Here is a 25,072-nt window from a genome sequence, read left to right as displayed (position 1 = left end):
AGAGAGAGTGGGAGGGAGGGCAGGAGGGACCAGGGGCACTACAGAGATGTGGTAAGCCCTTTGGAGCAAGTCGGGCCAACCCAAAGAAGATGGAGAAGGAAGAAAGACAGACAGAAAACCAGACTTGAGGAGGAAGGAAGGGGGAGGGGGAGGAGGAGGAGGAAGAGGAGGGCCAGGGAAGAAAGATGAGAGAAAGAGAGGCACAGACGGGCATCCAGGCTGACTCTGGTACCTGGAATACCAGCTGCTACAGTTTAGTGTGTGCCCTCTCAGGCAGGCTGGTCGCAGGAGCTTGTCTGTTTGTCTGTCTGTCTGTCTGTCTGCCGCTTCCTGTGAGGCACACAGGTTGGGGTAGGGTATGTGGCTCCAGGCACACAGCTCACAGGCCTGAGATTTTGCTCCCAGCCTCCAGGAGTGCCCCCTGGAGAGTCTGTGGGAGGGGCCCGGCGCTCTCTAGGCTGCTATGGGCAGGAGATTGGGAAGAGGAGCCCCAGGCCTGGTGGTCCAGGGAAATGAGGCTTCAGGGTCCTGCTTAGCAGGGAGGACAGCCCAGGGAAGGGAAGGAGGCTGGATACAAGGTCTCTGGGTAAACCCTGGAACCACCCCCAAAGCCAGGATCACGGGGATATGGAGAGCTCTCCACTCTAAGAGTAACTGAGGTGACCCCTCACTCGGACACACCACACCCTCCTCTCCTTGCCCACGTGTGTCCATTCCGCATCACCCTGGGGGCCTCCTGAGATCTCTGGGCTGGGTAGAGGAGATCCCTCATGCTCCTGGCAGGGTACCTGGGCAGGTAAGCCCCACCTTCAACCCCATGACCACACCCTGTCGATGCCAAGACCAGAACTCTCCCGAAGGGATGCTGCACCATGTCCAGACAAGCCCTGTCATTTGGGTTGATGGAAGGGGTGGAGGGCAGGTAAGGAATGGGGGGTGGAAGATGACCAGGTGGAGGTGGGCAGGAGAAACCAGCTCACACTCACCCTGAAGTAGGTAATGGCGGTGGGGGGGGCTCTGGTCTGAGCAGCTCCTCCCCCATCTTTCGAGGGGAAGGCGTCTGTCCAAACACATCCAGGTTGTCCGCAGGCCCTGCAGGGCCTGGCGGAGGGGAGGGGTAGCCTGTGGCCAGAGTGGTGAAGCCCATGGTGGGCCGGTAGCTGGGGCTCCCGCTGCGGCTGCTCTGGGAAGGGGAGCCGGTGGATGGCGTGGACTTGCGAGAGAAGCTGACAGCGGCCGGTGGCTGCAGGGTGATCTCCGACATTTCTGCCTGCTGCAGGAGGCCCGGGCGGGGCCGGGCCCGGGCGGCAAGCTCAGGGGAGCCGGTGCGGGAGCTCAGGGGACTTTGGGTCAGAGGCGAGAGCCGGGAGGGCTGTAGCACCACTTGATGTAAACTGGGCTCGGCGCGCCTGGCCTGCCGGGGGCTGGGCCGGGGCCGGGGCTGGGGCTCGTACCACCGGGTGTCCAGGCCAAATGTGCTGGGGCCGCTGTGCCCCCCCGGCTCAGCCGGCTCGGGGTAAGGCAACACGGGTATGCCCATACCTTGGCTGGTATGTCTTAGCTGCCCTTGGCTCACCAGAGGTTGCATAGGTCTGTCCTGCCACTTAGCGGAGGCCGGTGCTGGGACGGGGCCTCTGCCCGGCGACTTGCCTGCCCAGCCCTTGGGCGCCTCCAGAGACAGGATGCCCGGGTAGGCCGCGGGCACCTGCAGGGAGGTGGGGGGCAGTCCTCGAGGGAGGCAAGCCTTGGGCTGCAGACTCTCGGCTATGTCACAGGGGTGCAGCTGGTGGGGAAACATCATGGCCGGGGTTTCCAGTCCCCCAAAGGGGAATTCTGGCCGACCCCAGGGCTCAGGGGAGCGCCCTCCTGTGGGTGTCTGAGTCAAGGGCAGCGTGCTGTTGGAAGCGTTCTCTCCATTTTCCTCAGGAATGGTGGGGTGGCCAAAAGGCCCCTCAGTATGCAGGGGTGGGGAGGACATGACAGAGCTCAAGGGGCTGCCCACTTCTGGCATGTAGAAGGGCGGTGGCTCCACCTCCCCAGGGCTGCTGCTGCTGAGATACCCATAATACTGGCCATGGTGGAAGGGCCGGGGAGCGGGAGGTCTGGCTTGGCCTGTGGCCTGGAGCCGACCTTCCAGGCCGCCGGGGCCCTCCAGCCCACGGGGCTGGAACCGAGGGCTGTATGCTGGTGGTGGCAGGTAGGACTCCTGGCTGGATGACAGAGGGGTCAGCTGGGACTTCAAGGCAGCCACAGATGTGGGCACCAGTGGGTCCTCGTTCTCCTCATCTGACTGGCGGAACTCAGGGTACATGTCCGTCTCCTCGGCAAAGGGAAAGCCCTCGATGCGCCTGCTCTTCATCGAAGGCTCCATCTCAGAGGGATCCATCACAAAGCGGCCATCAGGGCCTCTGCTGATGAGCTCAATGGGTGTCGTGGCCTCAGCCTCAGCCTCAGCCTTGGCCACGCTGTACTTCTTGCTGCTGATGGCCCTCTTGGTCTTCTTGTACAATGACAGCTCTTTCTCCCGGGTGGGACTCAGCATCCTCTTGGCTGCTGGCTGGCCTTGGTCATCAGAGGACTCCGATGGGGCCCGGAGAGTGCGGATGCTCTCAGGGCTCACCTTGCCAGATGACAGGCTGTGGGGGTGAGTGAAGGAGCCGGAGTGTGAGGCAGGGCACACCTGCTCCTGCACTTCTTTTTCTTCTCTTAACAAACAACCACAAACACCTAAAATAATACTAAGGAAAAGGGGTGCAGATGGGCTGCATATTTTGGCATGAAATACCTTGGCCAACTCTCCACTGTCTAAATGTGTGCTGGCCATTTTTTGAATGAACACCCACATTTCTACTTTTATTCTGCCCTGCCCTTATTGTCTGCCACACTCTGTCTAGTCACCTTCATTTCCAGGGTGTTCAAGCAATGCAAGCCCATCTTAATATTAACTTAAGCAAAACACACTATGAACGCAAATCTATTAGGATGAAAAAAAATAACAAACACGTTCCAAAGCTAAGGAGATTATCTGCTAATTTGGACTGTCCACTCTACTGCTCCCTCTGTTAATGTGGACAACTTAAAATTACCGTGCAGATCAGTTAACAGCAAACAATTCGGAAACACTTGTCTTGGGGCTGAGTGAGACAAACCACCTGCCTGTCTCCACCCTCAACCCTCTGCCCATACGTCACAACAGCAGGGGCACTTACGGAGACTCCAAGCTCTTTCTGCAGTGAGTGATGGAGAGTGGAGGATCTGGAAGGAAAAAGAAGGGGAAGAGACCCTACTGAGGCCAGGGATACAAAATTTATCTCAGGTGTCCTCAGGGGCTGGAGCAAAGCCACATAGGACAGCAAGCCCTTCCAATGTTAGGCATCTTTGGGTCCAGTCCAGAGTCCTGTGCCCACCACTACACCTGCCTTCTCTCTCATTCTGGCCCCAGCACACCCTCCCCAGCATCCTTCTTCCTTACTCCCTCTTCCAGATCAAGTCCTGCTGGTAGTTCTACCCATAAGATTCCAATTTCCCTTTTTTTCGAGGGAGACCATGCTAAAAGTGGACCTTCTGTCCCAATGGGGAGCATTTGAAACTGAGCCAGGTAGAGCAGGGTGGTGGGGGCAAACACCCACCTTTTTTGCGCTTGAGCTTACGCTTGCGCTGCTTGTTGACAAAGCAGGCGGCCAGGGTGCTGAACAGGATGGCAGCTGCCAAGAAGCAGATGGTAGCTACGATTCCAGCCAACACAGGCCGAGCTAGCCCGTCATCGGTCAGGTCCGGCTGTGGGAAGATGTCTGCAGGGAGGGGCGAGGAACACACATGACTCCCTACCTCCCTCCCATAACAGCCCCCACCTACACTGACAACTACCTCCCAAGTATTTTTCCCTACCTCTGTAGAACAGACAATGTTAAAGCTCAGGCTCCATGTTCAACTCTAGCACTTGAAGAGGTTTGTATAGATGGGGAAGAGACAGAAAAGACTAGTTTATGGGAGTCAAGTGATAGCTACAGAGCTTGTAAAGAAGAAATCACATCTATACCTTACCCCATAAGGGTAATAATTTCAATAATAATCTATAGTTGGCTACTGCTGTTTGCAAAGGGCTCTCACGCATATTACCTGATACCCTCAAATGAGACAGAGCACATGCTATTGCTCTCATTTTCTAAGGTAAAGAAACTGTCATGGCAGAGTTTGTGCAAGTTGCTTACATAGATACTACGGATCAGTGCCCAAACCACAACACTGCTACTCTGACCTCCTGTTGGTATTTTCTGCCTTCTGCTATGTCATCTTAACAAAATGAGAGTGTAGATGTGAAGGTACCTTGAGGGAAAAATGCTATAGCAGGGAGAAGAGGTTGTGACCACAGAATTCAGATCTATTTCTAAGTCATTATAGCACAACTAAGCAACTTCTACAGGGAAGGTTAGCACGTACTGATCATCTCAAGTTCAGAATACTGGAGCTAGCACAGACATTCAACACAGGTCCCACTTCATTTTACAGGTAAAGAAGTGAGTTTCACTTTGTGCCCAAATCCACACAGCTTGTTAGTGGAGCCAGGACTACACCCCATCTACTGTACCCTACTTCAAAGTCAGTTATAACAGTAAGTGCCACTTTTTAGGTTCTGTGCAGTCTGATATATTTGGCTGGAACCCATTGTTATGGTGATATAACGATGGATGAAAATAACCCAAATCACACTGATGAGTTGAGTTGGCAAATGAATGCTACAGCTTTTGGGAATGGGAGGCTTAAAGATGGGGGGAGGGGGGCTGAGGTTGCTGCACCTTCATTCACTCATGAGGAATCTTCCCTGTACACAGAATAGTTCACTGATGAAAACCTTCACATCTTCTATCCTGAAAACTCTGTTCCCTGTTCCTCTGAGTCTCTTCTCTAGAGGGAAGCCACGACAGAGGTATGTGTCCATAGCAGGACTTTTGTATGAAAGAAGAAAGAAAGAAAGAAAGAAAGAAAGAAAGAAAGAAAGAAAGAAAGAAAGAAAGAAGAGAAAGAAAGAAAGAAAGAAAGAAAGAAAGAAAGAAAGAGGGAGGGAGGGAGGGAGGGAGGAAGAAAGAAAGAAAGAAAGAAAGAAAGAAAGAAAGAAAGAAAGGTCCATGGTGCCTAGCATGATGCAGAAGTCACACCCCACTGCCCCAGGGCTCTGGTGCCTCTTCAGTCTTTCCTTCTCCTCCCCCAAGTCTGCCTGCTCTGGTGCTTCTATAGCTCTGTGAGTACTACTGCATGAGCTTCTTGGCCAAGCTCTGAGCCAACTGGTCCCAGAGGTCTTTGTGTGAGCAGTGCCCATGGAAATGGTGCCATTGCTTGATCACTAAGCAAAAGCCTCTTCCCAGACCTAGGGAGCCACTTCACTGGGCAAGGGAGGGGTTCTTCTGTGTTCAGGCAGGAACTGTAGCGGAGAAAGATGTGTATAAATGGGACCAGGGCCAAGACAAAGAAAGATAAATGGGGAAAATGCTAGGGAGTTGGCTGTATTTAGCCTGAAAAAAATCTAGGGAGACGAAGGGGTAGATGGAAACAACACCAAACAGTAATTTTCCAAATAAAACCACCATAATTATAAAGCAGTCTTATAATAGGCACTCAATAAATATGTGCTGACCTGTTGTCTCTCCAGTTCACTGCCCCAGCCCATTATAGAGGACAACACTGGAGGAAACAGGGATTTTATAGCAAAAGAACTTAAGTCAAGTTATTTTTGACAACTATAATGAGATTAGCGACATTTCTTTCTGCAGCTATCTTTTAGAAAGTGTCATAAATGCAGCTCTTTAGTTGGAGAAATCCTGTCCATCATGGATGCAGAAGAATGGGTTGGAGGGCCTTAAGAAACACTACAACTCAAGCTTCAACCAGAGCTCTCCGTTGTTTCCAATTCAGCCTTCTTTCCTCATTTTAGCTATCTCACTGGGGGATTCCCACGTGGCTTTTACCCCCCACAGTTGTAAGAGAACCCCCCAGCCCAAGTACCTGTGCTGGAGACACCGGCAATGTTGCTGGGCTCACTGATCAGATCCTGCATGACGGCCAGAACCCGGAACTCGTACCAGGTGTCCTACAGTCCCAGGGATAATAGCCTGTCAGCCCAGAAATCTGAGACAGCCACTGACCCACCACTACACCCACCCTGCAATGACCTTTCATGGAATGGGGTACCCAAAGCAGTGGCATACTGCAAGTGTTGAACAACCAGCTCTCAGGTTAAAAGAAAAAAGTCCTGATTTGAAAAACGCACTTGCCAATTTCCATGATAAAAATACTCCTACCATGGCAGATTTCAATCTACAAAAGTGAGGGCACTGAAAGCAGAGTTGGAAAGAGATGCTCACACAGGCTCTCAGGAGCCCCAGTGCTATCATTAAATGAGTGTCCAGGGAAGGAAGACAGAAAGATAGATGAGGCTATCTATATCCATGTAATAATAAGCTGTTTCCTCTCTCCAGCTAGAGTGACATCAAAGTTTAAAGCAGGGGGTCAGCTGGAATATATATATATATATATTTGTATGTATGTATGTATATTCCTCTAAGGACTCTAAATTGTTAAAGCAGGGTCCTTCCCTGGGCAAAGCTAGAAGACAATCCTTCTGGGAAATCCTTCACCCAGCCCAAGTTAGACCCCTAGCAGGGAGATGAGGTCACTGTCTATTTACACAATCTGGGCTCCTAACCTGCTCTGCCTGGCTCCAGCTTATGTCTGTATGTGGAAAAAGCCCTCAAGGCAATAAAAGTCACCACTGCCAAACACTGGTCCTGAGTCTGTAGGACCCCAGTTGCCATGATCTACGGATCCCAGACCTCGGTAGCAGATCTGAGAATAAAGGAATCACGGTGTGGGGCAGCACATGGCTCAGCCTTGTACACCTTGTACACCTTGTACACCTGACTTGTACACCTCACTCAAAGCGTTCAGTGACTCCAGAGAGTCATGACACTTCCAGAATTTGGGAACAGCAGCAAGGAAAGGCTGGACACCTCACCTGTGACAGATCCTTGGCAAAGAAGTCTCCATCAGTGCCCGGGATGGCACCATCTAACGTCTCCCAGTGTTCCCCGACACGAAATTCCATGATGTAGCGGTCAATGGGAAAGCTGTGATTGGCAGGGGGTAACCAAGACAGGAGCACACCCTGCTGGGTCCGATTGGCTGTGAGGCACCTCGGTGGGGTAACCAGCACCAGGGGTTCTGGAGTTGTGATAGGGAATGCTGTGGCACAGAGGGGAGAGAGGGAAAGTATGTGGCGATGCCGAGATCATTGTACCCTCACCTCTCTAAAGTGCCTTCTGGCTCAGCATGTGTCTCTAGGGCACTGTGGCCCCAAGGCAATGGTCACTTTGCCATGCAGGAGTCATTTCAGGGACAAGAGTGTCACACAAAAGAGCCCTCCTCACCCAAGGGAAGTGGCCCACAGCCACAAGAACCTACTTTCTCAGCACTTCTAAAAACATAGATGAGGGAATGAAGTGTCTCAAATGGAAAAAAAAAAAAAAAAGAAAAAACAGAAATCACCGGGGCGGGGCGGGGGGGGGGGGGGTCGTGTAGAGAGTTAGGAGATGGGAGAATTAAATGTAATCTTTTAAATAAGATAGTATCTTTAAAAAGATACTACAAAATGTATTTTATGTTCTCTTCCAAGGAGCTAGAATTGTCTTCTCATAGCACATTGTCTACTCTCAATTGCCTTCTTGGCACAGGTGGGGAATAAAAAGGCCAAGGAGGAAAGCTCCAGAGCAGGGGTAAGCATCCCATCACTGCTGCACCCCCTAGTGGCAGTAAAGGATCCAGGAACAGGCTGGAGGGGTGCCACCTGTTGACGGCCACTCTCCAGGTGGAATGCAGTAAGCCACTGGGTCCAGGAAGGAAGAGTCAGCATGACTAAGATTTGACAGGGAGAACTGGCCACACACCAGCCACCAAATGAGGCCAAGGGCCAGAGGAAAGAATAGGCAAGGGTGCAGAAGGAGGAAGAAGGATTCCTAGCCTGCCCTGTGAAGCCACAGGAAGATGCAAACGTGTGGATTACCAAGGAAGGATAAATGTTGAAAGGAACCTGGCCCAAAGTGCTCTGATGTGGGTCAAGGCACTATGGTCCAGGCAAAACTCAAAGAATGGGATGAGAAGTCCTTCTTGGGAGATCAAATGACATGATTACCTGAAGCATGTAGCAAGGTGCCTGGCACATAGTAAAAAGTAAATGTTATCTGCTAGGATCATCACCATTACCATCTTTACCCAGATCCTCCAGGAAATATCCTCAAGACATCCCAGCCCGGGGTCCTCACCTAAAGTGTTCACAGTGACCACCTCACTGAAGGCGCTCGTTCCCAGCTTGTTCTGGGCCAGGACGCTGAACTGGTATGCTGTCTCAGGCTCCAGGGCATCCACTAGCAACCAGCTGGGTCCCGGTGGCACTGGCAAAGATAGCCAGTCATGGGGCCCAAACTGTGCCCGCTTCATCCTGGCCAAAAGAAAGAGAGAGGATCGGGGACAAGGAGGTGGGGTGGGTTACACTGGAGACACGAGAATGCATGCAAGGTCCTCAAGGAGGTGGCACTGGGCAGACCTGGCCTTCCCTGGCTTTAGGATAGAAAGAGGAAATGACCAAGGTGGGATGACCTTCCCAACTCTGGCTGTGCCAGTCTTTAACGCCGGTCGCCAGCCACCAGTGGCATCACCTCTACTAAAAGGAACCCTTAGATATAAGTGAGGCTTACAATACTGGTCAAACTACCAATTGCACTGGGGGGCGGGGGATCTTTATCCTGGTCACAGCCCTAAGAGTACATCTGCCTTGGGAGAGTAAGGACAGTAGGAACAAGGCAGGTACCATCGTGGGGAAGTGAGGATGAGCAATTCAGCAATGGCAGGACTAGGGAAGAAATCCAGGTGACCTCAGCTGCCCACCCTCCCAGGGACAGTGAAAAGTAGGGAGTAAAGTAACCCAGAGGGCTCACTCAGTCCCACAAGGTTTGAGTCACCTGAAGAAGCCTAGGGTATAAGACAAAAATGAGCAGGGATTTCCCCACAGTGAGGACCAGGATCCTTAAGGCTTTAACAGTTAGAACTCATAATCAAGGGCAAGGTCACACTGTGCATGGAGGACCCTGGAACTAGGGGTGACGGTTAGCGTTTGTTCTACACCTCCCACCTAACTCTCCATCTCTGCTATTTCCAGGTGCAGTGCCCTGGGATCACCACGGGGAGGAGACATCATCCTATGGGACTGAGACCCTGGGCAGCTTTCTTCCTGCAGCCCTGAGCTACAACTTAGTGGATGCCCGCTCACGGGGTTCCCTCTAGGTTTAAATGCTCACTACCATGAATGCTTAGGAGTTTGAGCTGAGGCAGCAAAAAGCACAGCAAAAAGAGGCCAGTGCCAAATGTCTGAGTCAATACGTGGAGAGTCAGAGGCAATCAGAACAACAGGAGGGAAGAAGACCTCCCCAAACTTTGCAACTACCCTTCCCACCCGCCCCCACCCCACCGCCCCGGGCACCAAAGCAAGTGAGCAAAGTGTGATAAAGCGGTGCAGATGAGCAGCAGCATGGAGCAGGACCGCAAGCAGTGAGGGAAACCCCAATCTACACCCAGACCTGCCACTTGGACATCCCCAAAGATGGCTTGGCCTTGCCAAAGGCCCTTCCCTGGACACACAGCTGCCCAGCAGCACCATGATTCTTGCAGCAGTCACCTGGCAGGGTTGTCAGGAGCCCTCCCCCGCCCAGCCCCCCACCTTGCCTTGGGAGGAACAGAGATTAAGGGGTGGAGGATGTTCTGGTTGCAACTCAGAGAGTTCCCCACACTCATCATCTAGGTTGTTTGCCTAGTCAGAACTCAAAACATCCAGAATATTCAGGATGTACCCACCAAAACATCATGATGGGAAAGAGGGCAGCTTCCTCTTAACCCCCCTTGATGTTGACTAGTGTATCAAGGGCTCTCCCTGAATCTCCATGAGTTGCCCTCTACAGGAATATTTCCTCCTTCCTAGGCCCTGATCGAGCCTGGCTGGGAATACATAGCCAGATGAGGCAGGTCTGAAAAGGAGGAAGTGAGAGGGCTCATCCTTCCCACTCAAGGATGTCCCATGTTGCAGGTGGCCAGTTCTTGGCTCAGGATAGGAATGTGGGGGAGAAAAACCCTTGCGTGATGGGAAGGAAGTCCACTACAGCCCCTCTCTCCACATTTTCTGTGCCTCCTGACCTCAGCCTGATTTATGTATGCATCTTTAAGATCCCTTACCTACCCCAAGGTTTAAGCAAAGATCTCAAATCACTACATCTGGCCAAATTAATAGCAGAGATATAAACACAATAGAAACACAGGGTCCTAGAGAAAATGAAGATGCTGAAGACAAGGCCAGAAGGCAAGCACCACTTCACATCAGTTTCTGGAACCATTGGGAAAGCGAGAGAATAAAAATTAGATTCTACGCTTCCAGCTGGGCTGTTTCTCAATGCCACTGAAGATTGGGAGTCTCTTCCAGACTCCAGAGGACAGAGGAACCTAAAAGAAGCATAAACCAAGGACACAAAAAGGGGTAGTGAGATAAGCTGAAGAGAGAGCAGCAGAGGGTGATGGTCAATTCAGGCAACAGCCTAAATTGGCATCCAAACCTTTTAGGCTAGGAACGCAGAATGCCCCGAATCCCTCACAGACGTGCCCATTCCCCACAAGACCTAGTCACTATGTCAACACACCTCACTGACTGGAGGTCTAGCAGGCAAAGAACTGTATCCTTCTCATAACGTCCACCCACCCCAGGGACTGACTGAAGTCAGGGGTTGGGGGAGGGAGAAGCAGAGAGCAAAGCATGCGGGGGTGACTCACAGAGGTCCGTACCAAACTGAGAATGTCTGCTCGAATCCTCCATCATAGCCTGGCTCCCAGGACACGTTGGCAGTTGTCATGGAGACCTGGACCCGGACACTGCCCGGGGCATGGGGGCTGGTGCCTGGAGACCAAGTGGAGTGCTCTCAGACTGAAATGAACTGGGCCCAGTGAGCTGGGCACCCACAGTGGCACTGCGTAGTAGCAAAATGCAGTGCCTCAAGTGGAGCGCGGAATGGTGAGGGATGCTGAGGAGCTGATGCCCTGAGCAGTAGGACTGCAGAAGAAAAGCCATCCCACTGTGCCATAGAGTCCTTCTAGCAAGATATGGCACGAACATCAGGAACATGGCCAAAGGGAAACCAGAACCTTCGTCATCCCAGGCCAAAATCCTGTGCTCACCTGGCAAATACAGAAACACTCTCCCTCAAGGTCACAGTCCAAGCTAAAAAGCCCCTCTCCTATAAAGTTCTCTGGCCTCATGAAAGGTAGCCATATTCCACCCGAACATCAAAGTGAGAGGCAGCACAACACAACTATTAAGAACTTCTACTTGCCGGGGCGCCTGGGTGGCTCAGTCGGTTAAGCGTCCGACTTCAGCTCAGGTCACGATCTCACAGTCCGTGAGTTCGAGCCCCGCGTCGGGCTCTGGGCCGATGGCTCAGAGCCTGGAGCCTGCTTCCGATTCTGTGTCTCCCTCTCTCTCTGCCCCTCCCCCGTTCATGCTCTGTCTCTCTCTGTCTCAAAAATAAATAAACGTTAAAAAAAAAATTTTTTTTTAAAAAAAGAACTTCTACTTGTGTTTGAGTCCGGGACCCAGCAGTTATTAGTGATGTGATGTTCGGCAAGGTGTGTGATCCATGCCAGCCTTGGTTTCAATGATGTACACTGGGGAAATATCAGCTCTCACCTCATAGGTTAAAAATGATAGGGCACCAACTGGGACAGAGCCTAAAACTGGTGGTAAATGCTCGAATTGTTGGCCACTGTTACAACTAGCTATCAGTCCCCAGAGGGGCAGGCTACAAGCTGAGGTCTTAGGGACACACACCTCAGGCAAAAGAAGTGGGAACATAACCCCTGGCACCCAGGAAATGGGAACGCCAGTAACCTCCAGGCCAGGCCCAGCTGCTGGAGCTCAGCACACTGGTCCCCTCCCAGATCCCCCTCATTCCATTCTTCCAGCTCCCCTTCTAGGCCTAGACACAGTCGCTACTGCCCACACACACGCCTCATTTCTATGGGGGGTGTTGCTGGGTACATTTTGCCAGAAAAAGATCTCCCCAGGACAGACCCCATGTCACCTTCCCTTGTATAGAGTCCACAGAGGGCTAGGGTTACACATGGCAGGCTCCTGATTCAGGGGTGGGCCAGCTCAAGAAAGATGCCCAGAAAGGGTAGACAGTGTCCAGTGCCCAGACCACAGCCCTCCTGCCCACAGCCCCCGTACCGATGACGGTCAGGTGGGTACTGGCAGTGATGCTGGTGACCACGTTGGTGGCGATGCACTCCCACTCCCCGTGGTCCTCCTTACTCAGGGCTCGAAACTGGAGACTCCCGCTGGGCAGGGCATTGTGCTTGCTTCTGCTGGGCTTCCCTACCTTGGCCAAACAAGGGGGCAAAGAGGAAGGCAGGAGCGGGTCAGCAGGGGAGGAGCCGGGTCAGCAGGGAAGAAGAGAAGCCACCAACACATCAGAGGCTCAAGAACAGGAGGAGCAAGTGGTGCCCGAACATTCAGCCCGCACCCCCACTGCCCCTCCTCCAGAGCACCCATCACTCTAGAAGTCAGCCCCACTGCTCAGCACCTGGCCCGGTCACAACAGAGCACTACCAGGTCTTGCCCCTCCAGCACACTTCCCAAGAGCTCCAGAACCTGAAGGTACCTTTCTCCAAGTGATGACAGGGAAAGGGTCCCCTGCAGCAGCACAGGGGATAAGCAGCTCCCGGCCAGCCTCCTGCCTATACTCCCAGCCTGGTAGCACCGTAAAATACGGGGGGTCCTAGGGAGAGCACAGCAAGGCCATGAAGTCAATCATTTCAGCTTGCCCACTCCCATGGAGGCCACTCTCAGCCCTGGGCCTCACCTTCAGGACAAGCCGTGCAGGAGCAGACTGGCCCATGGTCCCCAAGGTGTTGTAAGGCACACAGGTGTAAGTGCCAAGAGCCTCCTCTGTGGCCTCCTCAATCCGAATAGAGCCATCCTCCATCAAGGTCCAACCCAGGTTCTGTCAGAGCACAGACAGCAAAACAGGGAGCAATGGTCAGGGGACAGAAGCTCGGTCCCAGCCCCCACCAGACCAGACCTAACTTCGCAGACCTGGACACAGCACCAGCTAGTGTGGGGTAAGGGGTTGTCTAAGTTCCCTGGGAGAATGGCAAAAGCTCTACTAGAGTGTAGACCTGCCACAGGAAGCAGCCCTTTGCTTTCTCAGAGTTTTTTGGTAGGACTAGAGGAATCCTACAGGGAACCAGACCCTCAGAGGCAGCAGCTCAGCATCAGGAGAGTCTCACTGTGACCGCACATGCATCTTTTCAGCACCTTCTCAACCTGCAGGGGGCGGCCATCTTTGTTCCACTTGACCACGGTGGCTGGTGGCTCTGCATCCACAGGGCATCGGATATAGCCGTGAATTCCCACGGGCACGTAGATGACAGGGGGCATGTTGAGGACACGGGCTGGATCTGTAGAGGGGTAGCATGGGGTGGGAGAGAAGAAAGGCAGGAGGGCAGTCAAGGAGTGAGAGATCTGAGCAGGGGGCCAAGCCACCACATAAACCCCCGGGGTCTCATACAGACACTCCTACTCCAAGGAACTGCCATTCATACCCATCCACCCATTCAGTAAACACTGCCTATGTCCTCAGTGCTCACAACAGTGCCAGGTACCTGGACCACCATGAGGAACAAGACGGACAAAGCCCGGAGGCCACATCAGGCTGCCCCAGTGCAGTGTGGGCTGCTGGCGGCTTTTCATCTGCCCAGCCTACTGTATTCTTAAGAACTTCTGTTTCAAATGTCTGGAGGCACCCAAAGGCATGTTTTCACCTGCCTAAATCCCTAACACCCCTCAAATGCTCCTACACATGGACTGAACTGCAGACTAAGGACCCTGGATGTCCAGTTCCCCAGCCCCTAGACTCCAAACTCAAAGTCAACATTTGACCCTATCCTCCACCGACCATTCCTCATCCCAAGTGTCTCTTGGACACCAAGCAGCTCTCTCTCGCTCCACATCCTAAACCAAAAGTGGAACGTCAGTTCTACATTCTGTGTTCAGAGACATGACCACCAGTGGTTCTTTCCTCTCCTCTCCATTCTGCTAGCTGTCCAGCCCCTCTTGGCCTCAGTTTCCCCTCTGTGCAGCTGGAATATGGAATCAGCTTTGGCCACAGAATGGATGAAAGTTTCCCAGGAGAGCAGCAAAAGGAGCACATCCTGTGATGTGGGTGACTCATCACCTTTCCATTCTCCCCAATTTCCCCTGAGGGTGACCAGGAGAAAGATCCAGAACTTCCAGTGAGGCAGTGAGGATGAATGAGCTGGTATGTTTTAAGCATTTGGAGCTCTTCAGAGAACAGCATTACATAAATATCAGGCCGAGTTATATATTTAGACATAGCTTCCTTCTTTTGTATGTAGAGTTTTTTTTTTTTTTTTTTTTTTTTTTTTTTGCCTCCAAGATTTTCAAAGGGTTTATGAATGGGAAATACTCTGAACGCTGCTTTTTAGCAGAAATAAAGATCCTTGTCTCACCCACCTGAAAATCTCACCCCCCGGATTCCCTCTGAAGGCAAAAAGGAGGTAAAAAGGGACAAGCTGCAGTGGGTAATGGCACTAGGGAAAGACGCAGAAACCGCACACCCCTCTCAGCACAGAATGGCCCATGGCTTCATGGATGGGGGCCTTACTTTTGGTTACATTCCTCATCCTTCTGAAGACTACCCCTGCTGGTTCTCTCTCTGCCCCCTCCACCTTCTAGCCCAAGTGACATAGCTAGACAAGATGCTACTCCAAGTGGACTCTTCCCTGCCCTTAGCTCCTCCACATCTAGCACAGCTTGGGGCACATGGTAAGTCATGTTTAAATAGCTTCTTGACTTCCTTTTTCCTACTGCAGGTCAGGGTGGGACGTGCTTGATGTCCTGGGTCACACCACATAGCTTTCCTAGGGCCTCATAGCCCTTAAAAACTTAGACTCATCATACAGCATGCTAAAAGCCCTTTTTAAGTTGATGACAATGGAAGTGGAAAAATGATGCCTTTGTCCCCACAAGCAAAATCACTGCATGGAGAAGGAAACAATAAGCATGTGAGGTGAGAAGCTGGACAGGGCTCAAAGGTCCAGCTTGGCTCCACCACCACAGCGCCCACTCAGCAGTAGACAAGTGCAAACACCCAGCTGTGTGGAGTGGCTTTGGAGACCAGCCCCACTTCCTGGGGTCATCAACTGTCCTTCTGCTTGTTCTCAGCTCACATGCTGACCAGGGCATCTCTAGGCTATTGAACTTCTCACCCAGCCACGGCATGCCCTTGCGGGTGAGCAGTCTTCCCACACTAGCCCTCAAGTGATGAAAAGCCTGTCACCTACGGTAACCAGGCAGGGCCTTTGTTGTCTGAGTGACAGGGCCATCCACAAATCAAAAGAAAGAAATTAATCCTCATTACTCATCCTTCTGTCTCTTTCTCACAATGATCAGCTTGCCAGGGGGTGGGAAAGCATCGACTACACTGCCGGATTCAAGATTAGCAAACTGAATTATTGCACTTGCACAAAAGCCCTCAATTGTTCTGGCATGAGGAGCAGCTCATCCATTTGGATCTCTGACCACCCTAGAGAAGAGCTAGAAGAAAGCCAAGAGGGAGCCAGATGCTGGCAGAACTAGATCAAGTCACCCCAGAAGAGGGTTCTGTCCCCTTCACTCCAAACAGCTGTCCACAGTGGGGGAAGGCATAGAGCTGGCAGGAAATCTAACTCTACTTCAGCTTCACCTACACTCCCTCATATACCTGAGAAAAAAAAGGACCAGAGACCATCTCATTCAACATCCAGAGAGAGGAGTTGGCTAGCATTCAATACAAAGACAACTGCTCAAAAGGTCTACCAATCCTTGAATCCAACCTAAGCTTGTTGACTGATGGAATGAATCAGTTAACACTTGTAGTGATGCCTGGCCCATAGAGGACACCCAGCAAGCACTGTTTCACCTCAATTGACCAGCCCAAGTCTTGGCCTCATGTTGGGCTATCCCTGCTTCCTGTCATTCCTCTGCCCACATTCCCTCAAATGACACTCAGTCTCTTACTATCCTCCAGCCTCCAGTCTGGCTAATGTGGCTTGGATCTTCCGGAACCCCCACCACGTGTTGCTCTCCCTATCCCTACTCACACTGCACAGTTAAGTATGCTGAGGCAGAAGGGGAGCGCCCCAGGCTGTTGCTAGGAACACAGGTGTATTTCCCTGCATCCTCAGGTTTCACCCGGAAGATGATCAGGGTCCCATCGATCAGGATCCGCACTCTCAACTTCAGGTCACTACAAACACACAAAGAGACAAGGAGGGGTGGGGGAAGAGGGTCTTCCATGAGACAGTGGAGCAAGGCAGCGAGGAGTCCCCTCTCTGTGAACGAGGCAAGGAGAGCCAGAGCCTCCTCATATTCCTGGCCCATCTCAAGGCCACTCTGTGCAGACACTGGCCTTGCATGAGGGACAGATTAGACCTCCCCTCTGCAAGCTCCTAGAGCCCAAGAGCAGCCTGCAGCAGCCCCTGCTTAGAGGCCTTGCCCCTGGGAGGCCTGGTGTCTGGGGACCCCACTGAGAGGGCAGGGCAGCATGCTCACTTCTGGAAGTAGACGTTCTCGTCCTGCCAATACCAGGTGTAGGTAAGGTTGCCGGGATACGCCTCTGCCCGGCAGGTGAGCAGAGCATCCTGGGATATGTTGACAGTGATGTTCTCAGGAGGGGAAACGATGAAGGGAGGCCCTAGGGAATAGGAAATAAACATAACCTTAACTGGTATGAGAGGGGAGCACAGCAGTGCTGGGACCTCCCAGGAAGCTCTGAGAGGTCTCAGCAAGCAGTGCCTAAACTCCAGGAGGGAGCTGGAGGGTAGCACTGGTTCAAGAGGCAACAGCACAACCCTGGGCAGTCGCCACAGAGATGCTTCCAGCTACTGCTAGCACTCACGTTCTTACTCTCCTTACAGGTCCCAGAGATGCAAAAAGTCCTGGGGTGTGACCACAGTGAGCCCCAGCCCCCTGAACCAGCTGCAGGACACTCTTGTTGGTGTATACCTGCACCCTGCCTCCATGCACAAGCTCCCCAAACCAGCCATCTCACCCCTAGACACATAGACATACATACCCCTTCCTGCTCATCCTTCTCTCCAGCAGAACCTGAGCAGGGGACATGTATGAGGGACAAAGGCCACTCTTTTCAATCCAGAGCAAGGAATAATCTTGCTTCTAAAGGAGTTAAAAGGCTTGTGCTGCTTATCAGCCAGAGGTCAAGAGGGCAGATTTGGGGAGAGGAGGCAGGGGGATAGCAGAGTAAACAGAGAGTGAAATCCCAGAACTCCCTGGTGCTAGCTTTCCAGATAGGCCACAGCTGCCACTTGGCTCTCTCCTGAGAGTGGGCAACTCTTCTCCAATCTACAAAGGGACCTCTGGTCCATGCTGCCACTCAACACTCCAAGTCAGAAGGAGGCAGAAAGAACATGTATCTCAGCAGGCCTGGCAGCCCAGACAGCCACCACTAGCTCTCACCCGCTCCTTCAGCAGGCAGCAGGTGGGAGGCAAAGAGGGTGGATGGGCTCAGTACAAAGAGATTCTGCCATCCTGACGCTAGTCCTTCTGGGGCATACTGGGGCCCCAGGCAGGGAAGACTGGCATTTCCCAGTGCTGACCATGCAGACCCCAGCTTTGCCAAATGCCCTCAGTGTTATTTTAAATGTCTGAGGCTTGGATTGAATTCCTATCTTTATTTATTGAAGCCGTCACTAACAGGGTGGAAACCTAAGGGAGGTCTTCTCCCCTGGGGAAGATGGAGGTACAGCAGGACACTACTCAGACAGAGTAACCATCAACATGGTGCCTCCTGTCATCCCGTGTGATGGCCACAACAGGCCACCATGGGCACTCGGGCTATGAACTACACAATGCTCAGGGGGAGCCCAACCCCACTCCTCATGAGCTGCCCATCTCTCCACCTACCTCAGCTGTGCCAGTCGTGCCCTGGGCAAACCCCTCTGCAGCTCAGATGGGATGGAAGTCCCTGTAAAAGGTCTGAGGCATGAAGAAGCCAGAGAAATCTCTCTTACCTTGGACAAGCAGGTGGGTGGTATGAACAGCCTCCCCCTGGATACTGTATGCGCGACAGGTGTAGGCACCTCTGTCCTCCCTACTGACCGATGTCACTGTCAGGCTGCCATCACTCACCTGGGGCCAAAGAGAGATGGAGCTCAGCACCCACACTGGGGCCCCACCAGGGGCTATCTCCTCAGGCAGAGATAGCCTCAGGGCTCATGCACTAGGGGGATATGGAGCCAGGCACTCCGTTCATCTCCCTTCAACCACAGACACCAACAAGGCTGCCTGCTGTGCAATGTTACTGGTCACATGAAGCAGGGGACCACCGTGGAGAGGGAGGAGGCAAAGGAAGGGCAAGCAAGGAGAAGTGCAGCAGCCCCAATGGAGAACCACACTTACCTGGTATTTCCCACTAGCACCTAGGAGTGTCCCCTCCTTCAGCCATGTGACAATGGGCTTGGGGTTCCCAAAAGCTGTGCAGGTCATGGTAACACTGCCACCCTCCTTGGCCTCGATGTACTGGGGGGGTGTTTCCGTAAAGGTGGGAGGAGCTGCAGAGAGATGCAGGGTGGGATTAGCCAGGCTACCGCCCTGCATGCAGTGCCCACCCACGCTAGGCACCATGGCCATTGTGTTCATACTTAACCTTCCGCGAGGTGCTAGGATAAAGGAAGGAAGGGGGACACAAGTAAAATCCTCTGTGCCTGAGTTTTACAGGAGAAGAGGAGACCTGAATTTCAAAGTCAGTCTGGCTGGGTGCAAATTCTAATATTCTCCCATTGTTCTTGGCTAATTCCCAATAAACAAATATTTGCTGAGCACCTACAAGGAGGCCACCATGCTCAGCACTAAGGACAAAGCGATAAACAGCACAGCTCCCATGACTTGCAGAGCACACACTTGCTACTAGCTCCAGACTGTTCCATCACCCCCCACTCCAGTCTTTCACCTAAAGATCATCCCTGATACTCCAACTTCCTTAACCCCAGCCCAGTCAGGCCCCATATTTCCAGGATGTCTCCCACCTGAGCTCCATCTAGGCCTACTACAGACCACAGGCCATGGTGACAAGGAATCTCACTCTTCCAGATTAGGCAGAGAAAATTTTCCACCTTCTTCCTTTTCTGGCATCCAGACAGAAAGACAGCCCACTCTGCAGATTACTCCTTTTTTAATTTTCTTCTGATTATGCCAGGTTATCCCCACACTACCACCTGCATTGTTGTAGTTTTGACCAATATCCATCCTGTTTGGATAATCAACTGTTCAGAGACTCAGTCTCATCAGTCTTAGCTGCTTGTAGAGGCAATCAGATCAATCTTAACCTCTTGGACTTTCATTGCTTTTGAAGTGACAAGAAGGGGCCCCACTTTTAACCTTGAGTCCTAGGGTTCACAATGCCTGGCTGAGGCAGGACATTTTTAGCTCATCTCAAGGTACCCAAAGGTCAAGACCAAGTTACAGTGCAGCCTGCCACTAGTTGGGTAACCCTGGACAAGTTACTCAGCCTCTCTGGGCTTTACCCAAATCTGGCCCCCTCCAGTATTGAGGTGAGGAATAAGTGAGATACGGTTTGTGAAAGGGATCTTGTGAATGTAGATACGTGTGAAATGTTGGTTATTTTGCCATGACTATCATCATTGTCATCTCCCCAGAAACATCTGAGGCATCAGTGAGAAGCTTTGAGGGGCGCCTGGGTGGCTCACACAGTTGAGTGTCCAACTTCAGCTCAGGTCATGATCTCACAGTTTGTGAGTTCAAGCCCTACGTTGGGCTCACTGCTGTCAGCCTGGAGTCTGCTTCAGATCCTCTGTCCCCCTCTCTCCCTGCTCCTCCCTGGCTCACACTCTCTCTCAAAACTAAAATAAACATTTTAAAAAGAGAGAGAGAAGCTTTGAGATAGGTGTCACCTCTCCAGACAGCGTTGCCCCGAAAACCAGTCAGAGTGCTTTGAGGTTTGGTACTGTCTGCCCCCTGCTCTGCCAACCTCGTCTGCTACCATATACCCCTTCACTGTGCTCTAGCCAACCTGGCCATCTTTGTCTTTCTCAAATGTGCTAAGAATGTCCAACCTCAGGGCCTTTGCATTTGCTGCCCTCTCTGTACCCAGACCTCACTCCTTTGGTTCATGCAAATCTTCGCTAAAATGCTATCTCTGCCTTAAGTGGTCAGCCCATCTAAGATAGCACTTCTAACATTCTCTACCCCCTTAGACTATTTTATTTTCTTTAAAGTACTGATCACTGACTCTCCCTGAGAACAAAGATCTTTTCAGTAAATCACACTGCATGCCTGGCTTTTAGCACAGTTCCTAGCTTGTAACAGAGCACTCAACAAATGTCTGCTGAATGGATGAATGAATTAAATGTACATAAATACACACACCTACAGACCAACACAAATTCAAACACATAAAACTTCCTAGTAACAAGACCATGGCAACACCACTTTCTTCCATCATTTCCAAAGCCCTTAACTCAGTGTGGGCACACAGAGGGCACTTGGAGAGTGAATACTGAGTGAATTAAGAAGCATAGTTCATCACACACAAAACACACACAATGGACACCTTCAAGCACATCAATACTCATCCAGCATCTAATATAATAAAAATGATGGCAAAAACCATCCCAAATCCTTATAAAGGGATTCTGGAATTCTAGCTTCCAGGCCTCTCGTGCTGCTCTGGAATGTGTGCTCATCTCCAACAGAGCCCCTCTTGCCAGGCCTGTCCCTGGAAATATAGCCACAGCCTCATTACCTCTGGTGTCAAGCTTAAAAGAAAAGATAATAAATTAAATTATGTCCTGAAGTGACAAATTAATTACTAATTACATAATTACTTTATTATTTAGGTGCTAATCAGGAAAGTGCTTTGAACAATCTCGAGTTTTCAGGAAAACAATGGTTTGACTCTCAATTATTTACAGAATTAGGTGTTAGCTTGCCAGCTGCATTTCTAGGCTTAATTCTTTTTTACAAGTGCTCTATAATTAATAGTGCAGGTTAGAAATAGACTGGCCTCTCCTCCAAGTAATTCACCAATGTAAAGCAAGACTTGGCTTGGGCTTTTTGGGTATTTTATGTGATAAAGGAATAATTGGGTCTGTTTCCACCCAACTGGTCTTTAAGAAAACACAGAAGGAGATTGAGACCATTTGTAATTCTAATTTTTCACTGGCCTTTCATTTTCCAAAGGTGATCTCTGTCAGAAAATGCCTGACACTAAACATTCTAGTTTGGAAGCAATGGAATGCTGGCACTCCAGACTCTTTCCTTCCATAATGGAAATATTTATGCTGGAAGGAACCTCAGAACTGGGGGTGAAAGCAGGAGGGAATAAAGGGAGACAGCTCTCTCACCTTCACATGTGTCTGCTCTAATCTATCCACTTGGGAGGCAGGCTCCTTGGTAAGGGCAAAGCCCCAGTTTAAACCCTGGAGCAGATGAGGGAACATTCTTAGCTTTTCTGGCCAACACTTTCTATAAACAACCTCTATGAATGCACTGACTCTCCATCTGGGTATCTGGGCATGCTTTTCCCTCTGCATGGAATACCCCTGCACCCGGCTAACTCCTCCTCCCTAGTTGGGTCTCTGCACAGGAGTCCTTCCCTCAAAGAAGTTCTCCCTCCTTTGTTCTCCCAAAGCCCATATTGCAATTTTCTCTGGACTTACTGCCTCTGGAAGTTTCCTTAAAGCTGAGTCTGGATTGGGCCCATTGCTGTGTCCCCAGAGCCTGCCACAGAGCAAATATCCAAGATGTGTGTGTGTGTGTGTGTGTGTGTGTGTGTGTGTGTGTGTGTTACTTCCCTTTATTTACAAAATCTACAAAAAGCACTCCAGCCTGATCTCCAGGCCCAGGATATACAGGTTACTCATGTAAATACTAAAAGCCAAGACTCAAGATGTGTTATGAATGGATAATTATTGGTGAGTTTACAAGAACTTTCAAACTACTACAGTCCTCTGCATCTTCCAGTCTGAGGACCTTCCTGTATACCACCTCCCTGCCACTACTATTTCATTTGATTTCATCTTTTTTCTCTCTTGAGAAAGAGAATGGCCAGCATCTGACCCACATGTAATTAATGTCACAGACACTGTGCAGGACACTTTCTTACACAGCATTTCATCTGATCTTCACAACAGCTCTGCAAACAGGCATTGGTTTTGGTAACTGAGGGAGTTGATGCCCAGAGAGTTGCCTGGGATCTTACAGCTACTGAATGCATGAAATAAACCAAACCTTTTCAAGGCCTTCTCCCATGCTTATTCCACTCTAAGTCATTGTGAATTCTCACAGAACCAATTCCCACTCGTGCAAACTAATATAGAGATGTAATACAACACACAATCTCCAACTAAATTCTACCTTCCTGTCACGTGAGTGCCTACTGAACACCTGATGTCTCAGGTCACTGAAGTGGGCGCTGCCAGGAGGACATGAAGGGAAAACAAGGTGGTTCTTGGAGATTACAGCCCAGTTTAGAAAGGGCATAAGAGAGAAAGAAAGCAACGTGGGGACTCTTGGCTCGGTGTTCAATCAGCGAAGCTTTTAGCAGCAGATTTACCTTCCTAATTATGTTTTGCTTGGGCTAATATTAAGATGAGTTTTCATTCTCGGCACACACAACAGCTGGCATCAAAAGGAGGTGACTCAAAAGCTTGCTATGTGGTGGGGACAGCCCACCCAAGACTTAAAGTAAGCCTCCAATCAGTCTCTTTGGACTGACTGAGGGGAGCCAACTATATCTAATGGGTTGGGCAGCCTAGACCAACACTGTTCTAGGACCACCATCGTTAACTCTGCTCTTCTCAGATAACAGTGCCCTGGCTAAAATACTCTGTTCTTTCAGGACCCTGGAGAGGTTCTCAAGCCAAGGAACATGGTCTGGCCCCCTTGGGAGGAATGACCCAACCCCACAAGGTAGGGCAGAGAGAGCCATCCTTCAGAGCAGATCAATACTATGAGAAACTTCCAAGCCAGGAACAACATCAATTTCTCTCTCCCAACCACAGCATCTATAGTCACAGATATCAAAACCACAAGGACCCAAGCTCTGTGTGGCACATCCAAAGCATATATGCCACTTCTCCAGATTTTTCTCCACAGTTCCAGCTTCTCCTGGCTCCTCTAGAGTATCTCTTCCCAAGTAAGGACTCCCAGGGACATAAGAGAGACTCTCTTGTGGAATGCACGCAGAGGGCCCAACCCCTGGTGTGGTCACAGCCTTAGAATCAGGCCCCCAGCCTGCACCAGCACTGGGAACTCAACTAAGTCACTTGGGCCTCTGCAAAGGGCTTTGTTGCCTTTTCCCAAACACTTGAAAAGCATCAACACATAGCAGTTAACTTAACTGAACTATAATAACTGATAGCCATTAAAACGGTTACTCTTCACAGGATTCTTACATTTTCTTAGACAGTAAACCCAGCACAAGAAGGGACCATGTCTGGGTTGGCTCACCATCATTTCTCTTCCCCTAGTGCAAGGCTAGGCACACAACAGACACTCATTACATATCACTCAAATGAACATATTTAACAAGGAACCAAGATATTAACCTAAAAAGGAAAATGGTTATGGTGGGGCTCCAGAAATCCCACTAGAGCAAGAAGCCATTATTTGGACTAGCAGGGTCTTCCCAAGGCTGGGAAATGGTGCCAGAGGGTATAAACTGGGCTTCGACAAAGCCTTAAACCTCCTGGTTCCAAGAACCAGCTACCTACCTCCCTCTGAGGAACTCTGACTCCACCACCCACAGCAAACCCCACTTCGTGCTCAGGGAGCTGCTCCTCCTATGCACCTCTGTTAACCCAAGGCTCTAGGAAGACAACTGAAGGGGCGTAGGAGGTGAGAGCTACTAATGCAATGGGGCCCGGCCCTGATGAGGCTCCTCTTTGTGGCAGAGATTTGGGGCAGGAATAGTGGCTTCGCCTAAAGCAGGTCCTCAGAGAGCAGTCTTCTGGGTCATCTCCCACCCGCCCAGCCCCAGGAATAAGCCCATACACACCATTGATGGTAAGGTGGACCCAGCTACCATTGTGAAAGGTGTCATATTGTTGGTCCAGCATGAGCACTTTGCACTCGTACCAGCCCTGGTCCTCAGAGCGAACCTGCTCCAGTCGCAGGGATGCTTTATCATGAAGACTTGCCCGGCCTGCAGGAAGAAAGTGGACAAAAGCCCAGGAGGCCATCAGGGTGAGGCTAGCAGTGTGACACCTGCCAAAGGCAGAGGACCCATTGTAACCTTCAAGCCATTTCCCATGATAGGACCCCAAAATAACACCTCGCACCAATCCCAGGCAGTAGGCTGAAAGGAAAAGGCACGCAGCCTTGCCGTGGAGCCACTCTCCCAGTCTTGGCTGGCCCAGCCCCACTGCAACTGTAACTCTGGGTTTGGCCCTGGGAAGAACCTCAGTCCCTCAGAATACTCCTATTCTTTTGGAGATCTCTTGGGATAAAGGAAAGGCATGGGGGATGCAGAGCTGAAGAAAGAGAGTGGGAGGGAGCGAGGGAGGGAAGCAAAGGTGCAAATAGAAGAAGGTGAGGTATGGGACTCTAGAGCAGGCCCTAAACCTCAATTCAGGCTGAGTGACATCCTTCTCCCACCTGGGTCCCCACCACCAGCATCTCTCTGCCTGTCTTCCCTATGGTAAAGCAGAGGAAAGGCAGGCCAGGGACCAGGGTGGAGAGGTCCCCTCCAGGTGCTGCTGCCCATGCCTGAGGCACTGCACATCTAGCCAGAACCCAGTGTCCCCAAGAGCTAAGACGCCAGAGCCCATAAGCCCAAGAATGAGGACAGGGCTGGCAAGCAGAGCAAAGGCCCCCCAGCTACCCTCCTTAACTCCATCCTCCTCCCCATTAGGAGGCCATCTTTGTCTCACTCATGGTGATGAGATGGTA

The 25,072-nt window shown here is 51.2% G+C and overlaps 1 protein-coding gene across 3 annotated transcripts in view; it reads right to left on the bottom strand.

Moving 5' to 3' along the window:
- IGSF9B (immunoglobulin superfamily member 9B) overlaps positions 1-25,072 on the bottom strand; it is a 58,422-nt gene that overhangs the window by 20,843 nt on the left and 12,507 nt on the right. For 2 of the 3 annotated variants that reach the window (XM_060605276.3, XM_060605278.3), the window contains exons 3-18: positions 24,180-24,326; positions 18,563-18,714; positions 18,175-18,292; positions 16,697-16,838; positions 16,246-16,391; positions 13,400-13,542; positions 12,945-13,085; positions 12,744-12,860; positions 12,311-12,461; positions 10,861-10,984; positions 8,313-8,488; positions 7,010-7,236; positions 6,001-6,085; positions 3,630-3,791; positions 3,210-3,255; positions 987-2,636 (exon numbers count right to left, since the gene is read on the bottom strand). In XM_060605276.3, the coding sequence (XP_060461259.2) occupies positions 987-2,636; positions 3,210-3,255; positions 3,630-3,791; positions 6,001-6,085; positions 7,010-7,236; positions 8,313-8,488; positions 10,861-10,984; positions 12,311-12,461; positions 12,744-12,860; positions 12,945-13,085; positions 13,400-13,542; positions 16,246-16,391; positions 16,697-16,838; positions 18,175-18,292; positions 18,563-18,714; positions 24,180-24,326 (3,727 nt within the window). The remainder of the gene's footprint in view (positions 1-986; positions 2,637-3,209; positions 3,256-3,629; positions 3,792-6,000; positions 6,086-7,009; positions 7,237-8,312; positions 8,489-10,860; positions 10,985-12,310; positions 12,462-12,743; positions 12,861-12,944; positions 13,086-13,399; positions 13,543-16,245; positions 16,392-16,696; positions 16,839-18,174; positions 18,293-18,562; positions 18,715-24,179; positions 24,327-25,072) is intronic. The other variant, XM_060605277.3, reaches the window with a different exon arrangement.

This window comes from Panthera onca, chromosome D1 (genome assembly GCF_046562875.1).
Source record: "Panthera onca isolate mPanOnc1 chromosome D1, mPanOnc1 haplotype 2, whole genome shotgun sequence".
NCBI classification, from domain to species: domain Eukaryota; kingdom Metazoa; phylum Chordata; class Mammalia; order Carnivora; family Felidae; genus Panthera; species Panthera onca.
This window is presented reverse-complemented; position numbering and strand designations above follow the sequence as displayed.